Source organism: Herpailurus yagouaroundi, unplaced genomic scaffold (genome assembly GCF_014898765.1).
Source record: "Herpailurus yagouaroundi ecotype Mexico unplaced genomic scaffold, PumYag 210, whole genome shotgun sequence".
Classification (NCBI taxonomy): Eukaryota; Metazoa; Chordata; class Mammalia; order Carnivora; family Felidae; genus Herpailurus; species Herpailurus yagouaroundi.
Genome location: NW_024412441.1, coordinates 22,265,182 through 22,283,433, shown reverse-complemented (window position 1 = coordinate 22,283,433; position 18,252 = coordinate 22,265,182). Strand labels below are relative to the sequence as shown.

The window sequence follows — 18,252 nt, the reverse complement described above, 5'->3', positions numbered from 1 at the left end:
TCCTCTGGATTCTTTCTAGTCAACTGCTCAGTTTTCAGTGTAACGTTTTGAGGTTCCCCAGGCCACAAATAATCCTTCCTAAGTCAGCGAAACTGCCGGCCTCCTTACTTGTCTCTCACTTGGTAGTGGCTCCAGTGCCCACACACATCTTCAATTCCAGCTTTCAGGTGATCCATCAGCTGCCAAGCCAAATACAGGAAAATGATTGCTAGTGAAACGTTAACCCTAAAAGACACACAAGGAAAGCTAACACACTTCAGAAAACAAAGGAGGCTTTAATTTCCTGGAGTGTAGCCTCTTTTCTATCACCCCATTCATGTAACTGAAACTTATAGTGCCTTCCATCGTAATTCAACTGAGTTTCAGGATTCACAGATCCCGTCGATAAGCTCCTTAATAATGTGCCTAACTTTCAATGAAAACAGGATACCTGCCATTTGCTTTGAATAATATTTTTCTAGAATGATTTAGAAAATGTTTCATTACTGAAATCACATGAATGTCATAACTAATTGTTCCTTTTAATTTCACCGCAAACATTGTCAGTATCCAATTTATAGTTTCTGAAGATATAATTCTACAGATATCTTATAATAATAAAAATAATAATAATAATAATAATATATAACAACAAAATTTATCTATCTGCCTCATTTTTACCTGATTATTTTGCCTCAGTATTTATATTTCACCATGCAAGCCAATTGTACTAAATTTGCTTTACCCAAATTGCTTATAGGAATTTCATAAAAAAAAGATAATCTCTTCAAAACTTATGAATTAGTCTTTATAATTTAAATTTGCAATCAATGAAATTTATGCTGACTTCTAAAATTTGTTTTGCAAAGCACATTAAAATACTAAATTAATTCTGAAATACTTAATTGATGTACTCTCAACCAATAATTGTAACTTTATTTGAGAAAAAATAAGAAAAGAGGGAATATCTATGTTCTATTGTCTTAGGTATACTATTTAATTTCTAAAAATAACGAACAGAAGGGATAAAGACAGAAACAAAAATCTTCAATCAAGTTAAATCATTTCTTATTTTAAAACACTCACTCCCTATCCCTTCTGTCGAGTATTTTCAAATGGTCTTGAAAATTTTGGGTTTAGATTTGGATGACTTTGGCCATAAAATTCAGGGCTGATTTTGAAAGGCTTCATCAGTTTCTCCAGCATTAGAACCATGAACTTTCAGGGATAAAAGAAACCTAAAGATTATCTGGGTCAATAATCCCCTAAAAGCCTGAATCTCCTGTTCAGCAGCTATGCCAAGCGTTCCCAGTCATTGTTTGTACACATCCATTTCACCTTTGGGTACGCCATAGCTATTTCCAGGATGCTCTTCATTAACTGAGCTGAAGTCTCTTTCCTTCTGTCTTCCATGTATTCCCTCTCATTTTTATTCCCTGGAGCCATACAAAATGGCAGGCCTCCAACATTGTGTTGAACTTAAACCAATAGGTAGAAGCTGTGCCCAACTTCATTTTCATCTTTGTCAGGGTTGAATGTTTTCATTGAAAACTGCCACTAGGCTGTTCCTGCAGAAGTAGTAGAAGCCTTTACCCTTTCGTAATTAAAAATTCCGAAAGAGCAGAGGATCCCATATTCCATTGGAACAATTATTTCAGAAGTACATAGGACAATTCATAATATTAGTCACCATGATAGTTTTTTGAGGTGTCACTTTGGCAAGGCTTGTCCCCAAGTATTATTAACAGTAATCTAGATGTTGGTGTAACAATATTTAGTAGATATGATTAAAGTCCATAATCAGTTATCTAAAAGTGAGGAAAACTATCCTAGATGATCTTGGTGGGTCTAATTTGCTCAGTTATAAGGCCTGAAGAGTAGAGCTGAAGCTTCTCCGATAAAGAACATTCACAACTGCATAGCAGTTGTGGCTCATGCCTGAAGGTTCTGGTCTACCCTCCTTGAAGGCTTGTCCTACAGATTCTGGACTTGCCTAGTGAGCCAATTCCTTACAACAAAGCTCTTAACATCTATATCTATATCTATATCTATATCTATATCTATATCTATGTATATGTGTATGTATATTGATATCTATATCTATATAATCTATCTACATCTACATCTATATGTATGTGTATATGTATGTGTATATGTATATGTATATGTATATCTATATTTATATCTATATCTATGTATATGTGTATGTATATTGATATCTATATCTATATAATCTACCTACATCTACATCTATATGTATGTGTATATGTATATGTTTATGTATATGTATATGTATATGTATATGTATATGTATATCTATATCTATATCTATCTCCTACTTGTTCTGCTTCCCTGTTGAAACCAGACAGAAACACTGCTAACTTGGATGAAAAGGGACAGAGAAAAGACAAAATGAAAGGGGATGGTTGGACCCCAACATTCTGCAGGCAAGAAACAAGCTGATCAAAGGAATGAGCTGAAAACGTAGGCTATAGGCTATAGGGTGGAAGCTGAGAACCCAAAGAGTGGAACCCAGATTGGACTTCTAATCTGGTGGAACAGAGGTTATTCCTAGCCCTTGAAACCAAGTGGACTTAGAAATTTGGATATGAATCCTTTTTCCCTTTAATTTCCCCCTTTTTTTGAAAAGGAATATCTATAACCATTACTCTGTGAGTGCTCAACCAGTGTATTTTGGGAGCAGACAACTTGTTTCTCGAGTTCCACAGGTTTGGCATTAAAGAGGAGCTGTGCTTCTGGATGGATTATACCCAGAGGATCACTCCTCTTCCCTCATTTAGATGACTGGGATGCTGAGATTTGGGGCTTTTGAACTGATAAAATTTAGATGAGATTGTGGCCTTTGAGGTGACACTATAATGGGTTGAGACTTTGGGGATGTCAGGATAGAGTTCATGTATTTTGCATGTGGAATAGATGTGAATCTTTGAGGGGCAGAAGATGTGATAGGCAGAATAATTGTTCCCAAAGATGTCCATGTTCTAATCCCCAGAACCTGTGAATATGTTAGTTTATATGCAAAGAAAAATTAAGATAGTAGGTAGATTAAGGGTTGCTAACCTTAAGACAGAAAGAATATCCTAAATTATCCACATGGGCCTAATATAATCATAAAGGTCTTTAATGTGGGCATGGAAGGCAGAAAAGTCAGTATCAGAGTGATGCAGCATGAGAAAAGACCTGACCGGCCATTGCTAGCTTTGAAGATGGAAGGAGTCCATGAACCAAGGAATTGTAGAAGCCTCTAGAAGCTGGAGGATGCAAGAAAACAGATTCTTGCCTAGGACCTCCAGAAAGACATGCAGCCCTGCAACATCTTGATTTTAGCCTACTGAGACCATTTTGAATTTGTGATCTCCAGAACTATAAGATAATAACTTTGTGGGTTTTTTTTAAGCCACTAAATTTATGGTAATTTCCTACAGCAGCAATCAGAAACTAGCACAAGCAAGGAAAGAGGCTATGTTCAGCGACATGGACACAACACTGCACCAAAGCTCTAGATTACTCCTACCAGTGGCAAAGGAAAACATCCTATTAAGTTGCTAATTATGATAGAAAACTTACACGAATATGAAGCTCTTCGTTGATGGATTCTTTTTTATTGGTCTTTTTAACATCCAGGTACCTGACCAGTGGGCCAATTGTAATTCCCTAGATCACAAATGGCAAAATAAACAATATTATTGTAGTGAAGATTCTCATTAAAGAGAGCAAATCTATTAGCAAAACTATTAGAGCTTCTAATGTTCATATCTGTGTTTTGTACTACCTGCTACTAGATAAATGCTCTACTGTTTACTTTAATTCTTATTTAATTAGTTCTGATTTAATTTTTTCAGTGAAGCAATGAAAAAAAGCAATGAAAATGGGCATTGCTTTAAAACAGGAATTTAGTGCCATCCCTTAAAATAACCTCTCGCTAGTTTACTCAGAGATATCTCCACCTAAAACAAAAACTTGTACTATCTAGTACTAATTGGAATCTTGTTTTCAGCAAAATACAGTAGAATAACTATCATTTGCCCGTTACCCAGGAATACTTTGATTAATATGTTTTATTGATTAAAAAGAAACATATTTTAGAGGTTAAAAGATGAACAAACATGATCTAGAAATATTTAAGAATTTAGCTGGAGTAATTGAGCACACGTTGAAAATTAGAGTGTCCCTTTTTTGGGACACTATACTATTACTATACTAATTTAATGCATAATCCTGAAAGAATCTACTTATTTCAAATATGAAAGAAGTCTACCAACCTGAATAAATACAGTAAAATATATAACTACAAGAGTAGCAGTGACAAACATTTTCTTCCTAGGAAAAAGAGACAGAGGCAGCAAAAATGCAAGTGAAAAACTTCCAGCTCCTCGGACACCACTGTAGAAAATTATGCACTGGTCCTTGATGGAGAAGGGGAAAGTCCGAAACTGGTTACTGACATAGAAGAGAGCAAATACGCCTAGAAAGGGAGAAATATATATTAGAGCAGAAGGTTATGAATACGTAGATATTCAGTACTAGGGAACCCAAGTCTTGTGCGTGCGCCCACAAAACAAGGCAACCTAATTCCATCATACCCATGACTGTCCATCCCAAATAGAATATCTTACAAAAGTTTTCACTTTTTGAGTAGTTGTGAACAATAGTGCTTCAGAGTGTTACTTTCCTACCTTGTGTGTGTGTGTGTGTGTGTGTGTGTGTGTGTGTTTAACGAAATAAAATCTTGATACTTTCTCATATAAGAAATATCATATATTTTCTAATCTATACTCATAGATTTTGCTCTGCCTTTCAAAACTAGGTAAAGCAAGGGTATTGCTTTGGGGACAGAAACATTTTTATCATCTCGTGTTCTCAATGAGTAACCAAAGGAGGTGTATAATTTTAAACATAAGAAGACTCTCTTAGTGATTGTGGTCTCTTCCGGGTAAGCAAAACTTTTGTGGTTGGTTTGGTTCTTCCTGAGGTTCAGTGCAAACAAGAAAGTTGGCAAGGGCTCAAAGGGGGGTTCTTACTGTCATTAAGTGGAAGGTGGAGGATGGCAGAGCTTGTTTAAAACACAGAGGTGTTTTCTACCACACTGACTTTCCATCCCCTTGTGGCCACATGTCCTAGCTTACCACCAACACAGCGCTTCCTGGTGGGAAAGGTCCCTTCACTAAAGCTCTGGCTAAAGAGGAGGTTTTACTGTGGAACAAAGCTCTCGGTATCCTCCCATGACTTCTAATCACACATGCCTCACAGCAAGCAAAACTTTTTGAATTTTTTTAAAAAATTCATTTATTATTTGAGAGAGAGAATGAACAGGGGGAGGGCTGGGGGGGGGGGGCAGGGGCGAAGGGGAGAGAGAGAATCCCAAGCAGCCTCCTTGCTGTCAGCATGGAGCCCAACAGGAGCTCAATCTCACGAACCCTGAGATCATGACCAGAGCCGAAATCAAGAGTCAGACGCTTAAGTGACTGAGCCACCCAGGTGCCCCACAGCAAGCAACCTGTGATACCCAGCACATGGACAGTGTGAGAGACAGTAGAATTTAACATCTTTCACTGTGTTTTGTTTGTCCGGGCTTCTCCACAGACTAGTCATGTGACCTTGGCTAAGGTTCTTATCTTTTGATGTGCTGAGTCTCTTTATCTGCTCAACAGAGGTAATGGTAGTATTCCTCTCAGAAGATAGATGGAAGATTTAGATAAATTTACTATCTGTAAACCATAGGAAACAGGGACTTACAATGTTATAAGCCTTCCTGAGTGTGAACTACTATTAGCCACAAGGAGTCAGGCTGGGATGCTGGGAGGGGGAATTAGGTTCTGACAGCTGGCTTTGTCCCTCACTGTGTCATGGCCAAGTCAGCCATTCTCTCGATGACTCTTCCACCAGCTAGAACATGAAGGAATTGGGTTGGATTGTCACCAAAGGCCAACAATATTGAGGTATCCATAATATTAACACTCTCTCAGATGGTTTATATTCCCGTAGGCTGGGCTGAAGCTTGGTGGTGTTACTTCTCTTGACATTAGAGAGTATTAGAGTATTAGAACTGAAGGGAACTCAAGAAATTTGTTCATGCCTACCATTTTGTGGCTGAGGAAGAAGATTTGGAGCAGTTAAATGTCCATCCAAGGTCAAATAGCTAGTTAGTAACAGTGCCATGATTTGATTTGAAATTATAAGTTTACCTAATTACATAACATAGTTTTCTTAATTCTTTCTCCCCTGGCACTCTAACAGGCATATATATTCAGAGTAAGTTTTATGACTATTTTAATATTTCTGCATTCTTGTTATTCTTTCCTAGATTCTAAAACCCACCTGGGATTAATTTAAAATTGATATGTTCAAGGTAAGTTCTCAGTCATTTCCCATAATTTATCTTTCATTATAATTGGTTTGAAAATGTTAGTCAAAGTCAATTAAGAAAATGCTTCAAATCCTGGTCAAAATCATTTTAAAATCAAACTGCTTCTAATCAAAAGGCAGCACATATAATGTGGTCCCGAACTTAATGTTCTTGCTAGCCCCAGAAACATGAATGTTCAAGGTAAATAAGTAGCCTTTGGTCAAGAGATCTCATTTTGGGGGGCACCTGGGTGGCTCAGTTGGTTAAGCATCTCATTTTGGCTCAGGTCATTATCTCATGGGTGGTGAGTTCGAGCCCCACATCAGGCTCCACACTGACAGCACAGAGACTGCTTGGGATTCTCTCCCTCCCCCTTTTTCTCTGCCTCTCCCCACTCATGCTTTCTTTCTCTCTCAAAATAAATAAATAAACTTAAAAAAAAGATTTTTTAAAATTAGGCATATTTCATAGGGGTGATGCCAGTTACACGACAGAGTTGCCTTCATTAGTTAAAGTAAACACTTTTAAAAATAAAGATTTACTTTCTGATCCTTGCGTTTTTCTACATCAAACACAACCTTCAACCAAAACCACCTGTATTATTTAGGGGAAGGTTTCCTAACAGTACCTGCCTTCCATAAAATACACTTAGTGAGATCTCACTTTTCCTGTAATAAAAGTGTAAATGCTCACAGTTTATAATCTATATCTGATTGAAGGTGCAAGAGGGGAAAATTGACAAAGCAGTGAAGAGCAAGGGAGAAATTCATTGAGTTATATTTAAACGTGTAGATGCGAAAGTTCTCTCCTCAAATAAGCAAGAAAAACAAATTCCTTGCTCCAGCCTTGCTGCAGTGCACAACCTTATCAGCCACTAATTGCTCTAAACTGATTGGGGGAGCAAACAGACACCATTCCAGGTCCCTACAAGGTGCCTATACTCCCTTAACCAGTAAAACCAGTTCGCTTCACCTCACTCCTTAGGCCATTACACTGCATAAAGCAAGAAGAGAAATAAACAAAAAGCAGCAGGCAGGAGCCCCTTGGGGGCCCTACTGCCTCTTACTAATGGCTCTCCAGATCTGGCAGAAGACCAGGGTGAAACAGATGAAGGCCCAGTTCCACTCGTGGTTCTTTCCAACGGTGGATACGCCCATGAAGATGAAGATCAGGGTCTCGCTGACGCTGCTCAGCATCTTCATGAAATACTTGATGGTCGTGTAGGACGTCTGAGACACGTTTTCCTCTACATACTTCTTCATTGTTACCGCGCAGGCCGTGATCCTGCAGAAGGAGCAGAGTCTTAGGAGCAGCCACAAGATTTTGCCCCTCCACGAATAACTCCCTACTGGTAATGCCACAGATACACTCTTCCCGTTTTTACCCAGAGAAAGCATCTTCTCCATTCCCCTTTCTGGGTGCATTTTCCCCATGGGGTTTTCTTTCTTACTCTTCTCCCCCCCCCAAGGGGCTTGCGCCAGTGGAGGGTGTTGGCGAAGGTGGGCGTGGCACGACTTCCTCACAAGAGCACGGCATCAACCATGCACCAACCCGAAGCAGAACTGTTTCTGGTATAAGAAATGATCCAGCGAGGCTGTCGTTTCCTCCACCTGAGCAACGTTTCTTACAAGAATTTAATGAGAAATTTTTCATTTAAAATGTTTTTGTTGGGGCGCCTGGGTGGCTCAGTCGGTTAAGCGGCCAACTTCGGCTCAGGTCACGATCTCACACTCCGTGAGTTCGAGCCCCGCGTCGGGCTCTGTGCTGACTGCTCAGAGCCTGGAGCCTGTTTCCGATTCTGTGTCTCCCTCTCTCTGACCCTCCCCCATTCACGCTCTGTCTCTCTCTGTCTCAAAAATAAATAAACGTTAAAAAAAAATTAAAAAATAAATAAATAAATAAAATGTTTTTGTTCTAGAGCCACTAAGAAGTCCGGGGTGGGCGGCAGTTGGGGGCGGGAGAGGAGATACAACTTTGCCTTGTCTAAGTAGTAGGTGGGGCAATAGTGAATCTAGATTTTACACTATTATACTTAATTGAAATAGATATTTCTATACACTAAAATTAAATATTTCTGCCTGAGTAGCTGGGTATGAGGATAATGCCATAGAGAAAACAACATGACCAGATGTGGCGAGCCAAGTTAAGAAGCCTCATTCCGAGATCTACGGAAGGATAAACATTTACAAATATTTTCATTAGGAAAAAGAAATCTGGACTTCTGGTCTTATCCCATCTACCTAGTTTCATTCCACACTGATAAGTCCTGGAGCTGTGGTGTGATTTAAGGGAAACAGCAGAAGGCAGAGCTCAGGAATGACAGTCCTTCATGGCATGCTTCCCTCTACCCTTTAAAATAATGAATTTTTCAAGGAAAAAAGAAAAAGAACTATTGAAATAAGACTTTAACCTTGAACTTCTAGTTCTTCCCTGGATCAGCTCTTCTGAGCCTTTGAAATTGACCTTATAATTGCCATGCTCTGCTATGCTAAGGTAATTCAGGAAAAGAGCAAGTACAAATGCTCAGAGAACATATTTGTTTGGCAAAGGACCTGAATCCGATTGTACAAAAGCTAAAAAAGCCTGAATCCAGCAATACCTTTAAGGATGTGCCCAAAGCCCTGCCTTTTCAGATGCAAGTGCACACAATGTGGTCCTAAATTCTCTTTTATTGCTGTGAGAGTCGGTCCTTGGTTTATACTCACGCCAGGATGCCAGAGAGGTAGAGTGTCTCGGCGGCTAAGTAAGACAGGTAGCTGAACATGAAGACGATGAGTGGTTCGATTGCAGAGATATTCTGAGTGAAACGTGTGATAAACGCAGAAATGAACCCAAAAATGACGCCAAAAAAGACTCCCCCAACCCCCACAATAACGAATCGGGCACATCCAGCCAAAATGTCGACAGGCTCAATGTCTTCAAATTTATGCATCTTTGTGAAGGCAATTAATATATTGTATAAGACCTAGGCAAAAAGAAAATTAAAGAAAAGAAACAAATTAGAAATGAGAAATACTTGACACAGATTCTTAACTTCGTGTCTACTTAAATAACACATAGCAATGAGTTACACAGCCATGAATATCAACAGGGCTAAAAGCTAACTTTTAAATGTATTCCAAATAATTTAAATGTATTCGGTGACACTGGATAATTGTCTAACACAGCTTTCAATCACTGAACACCCACTCTGTGCCAGTCTCTTCGCTCAACACTCTGTGTCAGTTACCAGTTTATTCCCTCCCCGCTCCGAGGGCACCTTTCTATACGGGCTCTGTGACAAACAATGGAATTCCTTCAGCAAAATTTCTTTCTCCTTTCAAGAGAGCACCATGTCACAGGTTTCTCAGTAGAGGGCGCTGAAGGGACCCTGCGGGAGGTAGGAGCTTCCAGCAACTTCCGGTGGGAGGGGCAAGAGTCTGTCATGTGACTGGGAGGACTTCCTGTGGGTCCTGTCGGGGCCAAAGGGCATGGAAGCGGTTCCTCTGTCATCTTACACCGCTGGCTGAAGACAATCTGGCATGGCCCTCCTGCGGCATGGCTGTGGTCACGGGTCCGTGTGAGCAGCCCTCTGTCTGTAAACCCTCTCCCGGACCCCTGTCCACACAGCTTGCTCCTCTGACCTCCCTGTGCCCCGGCCTGAGCCCAGCTCGCACTGCATGCCGTGCGCCACCCACTGCTGATGCCTGCTCCCTGCCTGCCCTCCTGATGGTGACTTGTTGTTTGCCCAGCAGCTCCATACCACCTCCCCTGGCGAAACCACCCAGCTTCTCTGCTGCCCAGTGGCCCATCCACACCTTCCCCGGTGAGAACTGAACCCCTTCCGAGTCTGTCCTTCCTTAGGGAAGCCATCCCTCAGTCCTAGCATGCCAGGGAGCGTCCCCTTATATCTTACAGCTATTCCTTTATTAGCGTTAACATGTTGATATTAAAATCTCTGCTTAACCTACTGTGTGGTTTCTATTTCTCAGTCGGGCCTCACCTGCTACACTTTCTGTACATGGCGTCTCACTGAATCCTCCAAAGGACTTGAGCGCCCATGTGATACACGCTTCCAATTTGCCTGCTAGGTCTCTACTCACGTCAACACTTATTTGAAATTACAGTGATCTAGGGATCACTAATTCATGTACTTGACAGCCCAGAAGTTAGACTGAGCTTCTGAAAAGAGGCGGCTGCCACACAGTTAATGAGACACACAGAACAGATAAAGTAAGATCTCTGCAGAAAACGAAGGCCTTTGAGACTATCAGGCCCTGAAGAGTCCTGATAAACCATAGCACCTACCTATACTAGAAAAAAAAATAAAATAAAATAAAATAAAAAATATATATATATATATATATATGTATATCAGAGCAGGAGCAGAAGGTATAACTCAAGGAAACAGGGTCAGTGATTATATTCTGTGTGCAGAATCACAGGAGTGGGCAGTCCCTCAGTCTATATCCCATTCATTTCCCAGCTCACACTCTGTTCTCGCCTGACCTCTGGAATGATCCCCCACTCTGCAAATTGCAAGACTTGCCCAAGCTTGTGCCTTCTGCTTCACTCTGACCTGTCCATCCCCCCAATTGGTCTTGGTCTGTCCTTACTGAAACACTCAGTGTCCTTCAAGGTTCCCCGACAGCTTTTGCATTCTGGCTTTGGCTTCACCCACAGGGCTTACCAGAACTCCTGGCTGCTTTGTGTACACGCTGACCCCCTGCCCGTGGTCTTCACTCTGCCGTTCCTTCCCCAGCCCTTTTCCCAGTCCCGGCCCTTCCAGGTCTGCTTTGCCCCCCACCCCAGTGACATCACCTTTATGATAAAAGATTGTTGTTATCTGACAGAGATGGGCAATGAAGAAGCCTAGGCTGGCTTCTTGTTAGGTTCACAATCATAAACCATCAAGGTATATTTAAAGCAAAGCCCCATTTCATCTTATTTGCATTTTTTTTTTCTAAGGAGTGCCTCACATTTGTTTGAGTGAGGTCATTCTCCAGTAGCAGAAACAGAAGGAGCAGCTGGACTACAACGAGTATCTCTGTCCATGGGCACCCTAGGGTCACCATGTAAACTGCTAATACATTTTGTTGTCCATTTCTGTGTGGAGATAAAACATCTTATCCAGATTTACTTGACAGTATATGTCAATTATATCTCAATAAAGTTGGAAGGAGAAAGAAAAAAAAATGGGATCGACAAACAGGTTTTTTAATTTTTTTTTTTAACATTTATTTATTTTTGAGAGAGAGAGAGACAGAGCATGAACAGGGGAGGCGCAGAGAGAGAGGAAGACACAGAAGCTGAAACAGGCTCCAGGCTCTGAGCTGTCAGCACAGAGCCCGACTCGGGGCTCGAACTCACCGACTGTGAGATCATGACCTGAGCTGAAGTCAGACGCTTAACCGACCAAGCCACCCAGGCACCCCGACAAACAGGTTTTAAATTTCGGTTGATATATCTGAAAACTTTTGCAGCAGAATTGTTTAAAAATGTGTGGCCTGTGGGGCACCTGGGTGGTTCAGTCGGTTAAACATCCGACTCAGTTTTTGGCTCAGGTCACAATTTCACGGTTCGTGGGTTTTGGCCCTGAGTCGGGCTCTGCAATGGCAGCACAGAGCCTGCTTGGGATTCTCTCTCTCTCCCTCTCTCTCTGCCCCTCCCCTGTTTGCATACATGCTCTCTCTTTCAAAATGGTGTAGACACTATTCTTCTCTGGAGTCCAGTTGTTAACAAGTAATTTCTCCTACTTTTATACTTAAGTCTATTTCTTGAGATAAGAGGTAGGAGTTGGGGCGGGAGCCAATGACACCTGGGGTAGGGTGGGTCCTTGTGCCCATATCATGTCCTTTCCTGGAAGTCTATAAAATGTACCATTGTACTACATCTCTGAATGATGAATTGGTGTTCTTTATCTAAGAAGAGTTTAATTATTCCATTCTTTCAAGTTTTACATATTTAGCTGATTACTGCGATAACTATGGGCATTCCACAGAACACCACACAACTTGCTTATGCTGTAACCAGTACTTAAATACTGTTCTCTGGATGCTGCCCATCCCCCCTTCCAGGTCCCCTCCCCTGGCAAAAAAAAACCACACACAGGGTGCACCTCATTGGACCAAGTGTGGAGAGATTCCTTCCTACAATGATACCTCAGATCTTGCTCCCTGCCTACTTCTCTTGGAAATCCATTCCATTCTTCCTTAACCTGGTTTGGACCTTTGGGTGCCAAATATAGCTGTTCACTGCAAAAGTGCTCTTGTCTGGCCCTACTTTTTCCCTATAGAATCTCTGGACTTGAATTTCCTTTCTGAACCACAGACTGTATATTATCTTCTTTAAGATAAGAGGGTTTTGCTACAAGATATGGCAGGAGTGGTGACTTTTCACATTTAGTCTTTGTATACTGAGTTATGAAGGAGGAGAGTTAAACAGAAAAAAATCAATTCAAAAGATAACAAACGGAAAAAACCCACAAGTAGTTCTCTGTTTTTTCTGGAAATTTGTGAGTTGAAAGCTGAAAGTCATTTGTTGTTTTGGGGTTTTCCTAATAATGGGTCTTAAAATATGATGGTGCTTCTGTGTATAAGGAATTCTCATGCACTCTGCCATTTTACAGCCTCCAATTTTGTTCCATTTAATCTTCCCTTAAAGATCCTTTTGGACCTTTTTTTTTTTTTTTTTTTTTTTGACTCTTTTATACTGCCCTGATGTTACGGAAATGACAATGGGTTGTGTGGTTTCCTGTTCCTGCATGGCCCTCACAGCTGTGAGCACTTACCTTTAAATAGAAATTTCAGCCTCGACATCCTCTATCCCTGGGAACAATAATACCTTTAATAAAGAGAATTTCAAGAAGAAAACAATATTATCCAGTACAGAATGGCTTTTGGCTTTGGAATGTGAGTTGGCAGAGAGGACAGTCCTCAAAGTAGCTCTGTCGTCACTAATCCTCACATAGGGTGCTAGATATAGCACTAATGGACTTCGTTGAATGGGGACAAGGGACATGAGGAGGGTGTGCAGTGTCCCTTCTGCTCACAGGTTCACAGGCACCTTCCCTTCCCAGTACAGCTTTGACACATCCCCCCGAGTAAGAGTTTTCTAGAGTGGCTGCACCAAAATACCACAAGCTTGGATGGCTTCCGTCAACAGAAACTTATTCTGTTAAATAAGATTAAGTGCCCCGGAGGCCAGAAGTCTGCTGTCAAGGTGTTGACAGGGCCACACTCCTTGTCAAGGCTCTAGGAGAGGATATGTCTTTGCTTCTTCTTGGTTTCTGGTGGGTTGTTGGCAAGCCTCGGTGTTCCTTGACTTGTGGAAACACCATTCCAGTCTCTGCCATTGTCTACCTATGGCCTTCCCTTCTCCTCCATGCCTTCACATTGTCTTCTTACAAGGAGACTAGTCACTGGACTTAGGGCCTCCCTTAGCCCAGTGTAGCTCATCTTTACTAATTGTATCTGCAAAGAACTATTTCCAGATAAGATCCCATCTTGGGATTCTGGGTGGAACATGAATTTTGGGGGGGCACTATTCAATGCAGTACAGCTTCTATAAGCAAAATGACCTTCCAATGAAATTAACTTGTGTTATGGACTAGCAGATTTTCATTGTAAATTTCTCAGGGTGCAACTTCATTTTGAATTTCATGAGGTCCTAATCTGTGGCCTGTCTTCTCTTGATCCACTCTATTTCTTTAGAGAGCTTAGGGCACACGTTTTCAGGGTCTGGATTAGTTCCTGCCTTTTAATGCAATTAGTAGCCAGTAACCGACAAGCTTGCTTGGAGTGTGGGCAGAAGATTATAAATAGGCTTGCTTCCTCTCCCAAAGAGATGCTTCTAGTGTATCATCTGCTAGAAGAGAAGAAGATGCGGAAGGTGAAAGAGAAGAAGCAAAAAGCTTGGTGCAAATTGGCTCAAGCGAGGACACACATACCCACCACGAGCCCTGTATATCTCTACAATTAGGAAAGGAATTGCCTTAAAAAGAGAGAGGGAGAGTCTTGCTCAAATTTCAAACCAGATTTGCTTAAGAATACGCATGCTGCTGGGGCACCTGGCTAGTGCAGTCACTTAAGCATCTGACTCTTGATCTCAGCTCAGGTCATGATCTCGAGGTTTGTTAGTTCGAGCCTCACATCGGGCTCTGCACTGATGGTGCAGAGCCTACCTGGGGTTCTGTCTCTCTTTCTTTCTGCCCCTCCCCCACTTGTGCATGTGCACTTTCTCTCTGTCTCGAAATAAATAAATAAACTTAAAAAAAAAGAATATGCATGCTGATGTGCAGAAATTTTAGAAAATATAAAAGTTCAGAGGAAAATCCCCACAAACCCAGTCCTTCCCAGAGAAAGCCACTCTAAATATTACATATATATATATTATAGTGTATATGTAAATATATTTATAAATACATATGTAAATGTGTAACATTATATAAACACGCATGTATATATCCTTTCTAATCCTGCTTGTCTGTCTGCCTGTCTATCTATCTATCTATCTATCATCTGTCTATCCATCCAACCATCTGTCCATCCATCCATCCATCCATCCATCGTCTATCTATCTGCCTGGCATCTACCATCTACTTCTCTATTTTGGGCAGTCAGGACCCCTCAGGTGTCCGACTTCAGGGAATGAAACTGAGCAACCAGCCACTGTACCTTGATTTCCCCTGCTGCCCTTAGCCAAGGACCTGGCGTGGCAGGGCACTGTGGCAGACCTAATCTTGGAAGGTGCAGGATTCCTCTGATGGGTGTTCTTAGCCCTGAAGACTCCCGCTGGGCTTGATAAACTCTCTCAGAAATACAGTCAGACATTCCCACCCAGTTTCCTGGGGTCATTCTGCACAGTGGTCTGAGGCTCCCTGTCTCTCCGAGCTCCGTCCCCATCTTCTCTTACGGGAGTTTCCCCTATAAATCTTTTGTGCATCTGATGCCCTTTGAATGTCCGGTACGTGGCTGACCTGGACAATATCTAGCGATCTGTTTGTGTAACCACCATGTTTTTACCAAACAGTTATAACATTGGTCTCTTTTATTTAAGCGAAGGGAAGCCAGGTTCTAAGAAAAATCCTGGCTGAGTGAAAGAAAATTGTAACTTAAGTTCTCAAAATGCATGCAAAAGAAGCTTAGTGGTTGTATCCCAACTCAGTGAGTTTATTTAGTCCAGCTTTACCTTCTGTTTGACCTTGGAGCAACCCACGTGCAGGTCCTAGAAGCCCTGCATGTTGCACTTTGGAGATGCGTTCACATCCCAAGAAGTGGAGCCAAGTTGAGGAACCAGACATTCCACAAGGCCCCAAAAAGGCAGGTTTGAATGAGTGTTAGTGGGACTTGGGAGTTGATTTGACTCTCAAATCCAGAGGAAACACGGGGGATATGATTAAGACTCAAAGATTTGCATGTTGTTGCCACAAACAAAACTCCTCTGCGTAGCTCTCCAGGTTATAAGTAGCTACCCAGTCTGTTGCAAGGGTCTGGGAAAGTCAGTTGGGCCAGCCCTGTCTCTGGACACCAGTATGCCCAGCCAGAAAGATGCCATGGTAGTTTCAGAAGCTAAAGTAGTACATATAATTTAAGAAGACTACATTTACAGACACAATCCATATGACTACATGAAAAACAATTCTTGTCTTTCAAATTACACGGCTCTGGATGTCATTACAGTCATAAAAGATTTTCTTTGGACTCATTTCAATCACAGTCGTGTGTGTATTTTTCACATGTTGGAGAGGAAATCTCGGCCAATGCTAAATCTCAAACATGCCCATGGCATTCATGGAAACAAGATTAGATTTACCCTCTTCACTCAGGGTGGAGGTGCAATATTGTGATATAACAGGAAAAATATATATATATACACATATATATACATGTATATGTATATACATGTATATATGTTTGTGTCCCCAGTACTTGGTACAGAATTCCTAAAAAATCTTGTCATTTTCTGAGTGAGCCGAACATCCTTTGTTATTCATAGTGGACCATTTTCAACGACAGCTGAGTTTATGCTAATGAAGTAACTCTTGCCTGGGTCCCAGATAGGTTCTGGAGGTGCACTGGTTGCCAGAAGAAACAAGCAAGTGTTTAGAAGGCTGTACCTTCCATCCCCACCCCATGACTTACAGGGAGAGGAGAGGGGTTAGTGACTGAGTTCAATAACCAAAGGCCAGTGATTTAATTAACCACGCCTATGTAACGGAACCTCCGGAAAACCCTAAACGACCAGGGTGAGAAAGCGTCCAGGTGGGTCCTGGGAGGGTGGCATGCCTGGAGAGGACATGGAAGCCCTGCACCCCTCCCCCCCGTGCTTTGCTCTCTGTCTCTCTTCCATTTGGCTCTCCCTGAGTTACATCCGTTATAATGAACTGGTAACCAAATAAACTGCTTTCCTGAGTTCTGTGAGCTATTCTAGCAAATTACCAAACCTGAGGAGAGGGTTGTGGGAACCCCAATTTTACAGCCAGTCAGTCAGAAGTATGGGTGGCCCAGACTTGCAACTGATGTCTGTAATGGGGACAGACATCAATTAGGGGACCGTTGTATGGGACTGAGCCCTTAACCTGTAGGGTCTGTGTTAATTCAGAATTAGTGTCAGAATTGAATTAAATTGTAGAAAACCAGGTTGGTGTCTGGAGAGTTGGAGAATTGCCTGGAAGAGGGAAATGCACCCATACATTTGGTGTCAGAAACGATGTAAAACGAAACAGAGAAGGTGGCTCAGGAAATGGTCCTTGTATGTTGCCTTTAAGGAATTCACCAAAACCTCCCAAGGTCATAATTATGACGACCCTTTAACAAATACCACTGCGTAAGTTTGCAAAACCCTTTCAACACACAAAATAATGGCTAAAAGCACGAGCCCACCAACCAAGTCCTAGCAGAGATGGAGAACTATTTTCAAATGCGCTGATGTTTTTTTTTTTCTTTGTCAGATTTAATGAGGAGTAATTTATGTATGGTAAGTTTCATCTAAAATGAATATATTCTGACCATTGCATATACCTATAAAATCACCACCGCGGTCAAGAAATGGAAACAATTCCACGAACCCAGAGAGGTTCTTTATTACTCTTTTGAAGTCCTTCCTTCCCTCTATCCCTGACCCCAGGAAACCACTGATACACTATTGCCACTATAGATTAATTTGCGTTTGATATAAATTGAATAACAAAGTATGGTCTCTTATGTGGCTTCTTTAGCTCAGCAAAATGTTTTGGGGAGGTTGTTAGAGGTTTCAGGGGCTCATTCCTTTTTAGTACTGAGAAGTATTCCATTAGATGGTTACAGTACATTTTGCTCTTCCATTCACCTGTTGAAGGACACTTGTTCCCCGCTTCTCCCACCACCCAGTTCCTACTAATGGAATATATATTGCTGCTATGAACATTTACCTACAAGTCTTTTGTGTAGACTTATGTTTCCATTTCTCTTGGATATATACCTAAGAGTCAAATGACTAGGGAGTGTGGTACATACAAGTTACAATTTTAAGAAACTGCTTAGTCCATACAGTCTGCTGCAATAGAATATCATAATCTGGGTGGCTTGTAAACAACAGAAGTTTTTTTCTCACAGTTCTGGAGAAATTGGTGAGTCGAAGATCAACGCCCTGGTGTCTTGCAAGAGCTCATTTCCTGGTTCTTACACAGCTTTTCCTCCCTGTGCCCTCACATGGCAGAAAGGACAAGTTAGCTCTCTGGTGTCTCTTTTATAAAGGGCATTAACCCCGTTCATGAGGACTCCACACTCATGACCTTGTCACTTTCCAAAGGTCCCACTTTCTAATACTATCAAATTGGGAATTAGATTTCAACATATGAATTTGGGGGAGGGGCATGAACATTCAGTCTAGAGCTACTGCCAAATTGTCTTTCAAAGTCATTGGATCATTTTCCATTCCCACCGGAA

The 18,252-nt window shown here is 41.4% G+C and overlaps 1 protein-coding gene across 1 annotated transcript in view; it reads right to left on the bottom strand.

The window, feature by feature from the left end:
• The window catches only part of SLC9A4 (solute carrier family 9 member A4), a 71,622-nt gene that overhangs the window by 28,765 nt on the left and 24,605 nt on the right, over positions 1–18,252 (bottom strand). The window contains exons 3-7 of the mRNA XM_040454113.1: positions 9,052–9,311; positions 7,413–7,630; positions 4,263–4,465; positions 3,568–3,654; positions 109–179 (exon numbers count right to left, since the gene is read on the bottom strand). Coding sequence (XP_040310047.1) covers positions 109–179; positions 3,568–3,654; positions 4,263–4,465; positions 7,413–7,630; positions 9,052–9,311 — 839 coding nt within the window. The remainder of the gene's footprint in view (positions 1–108; positions 180–3,567; positions 3,655–4,262; positions 4,466–7,412; positions 7,631–9,051; positions 9,312–18,252) is intronic.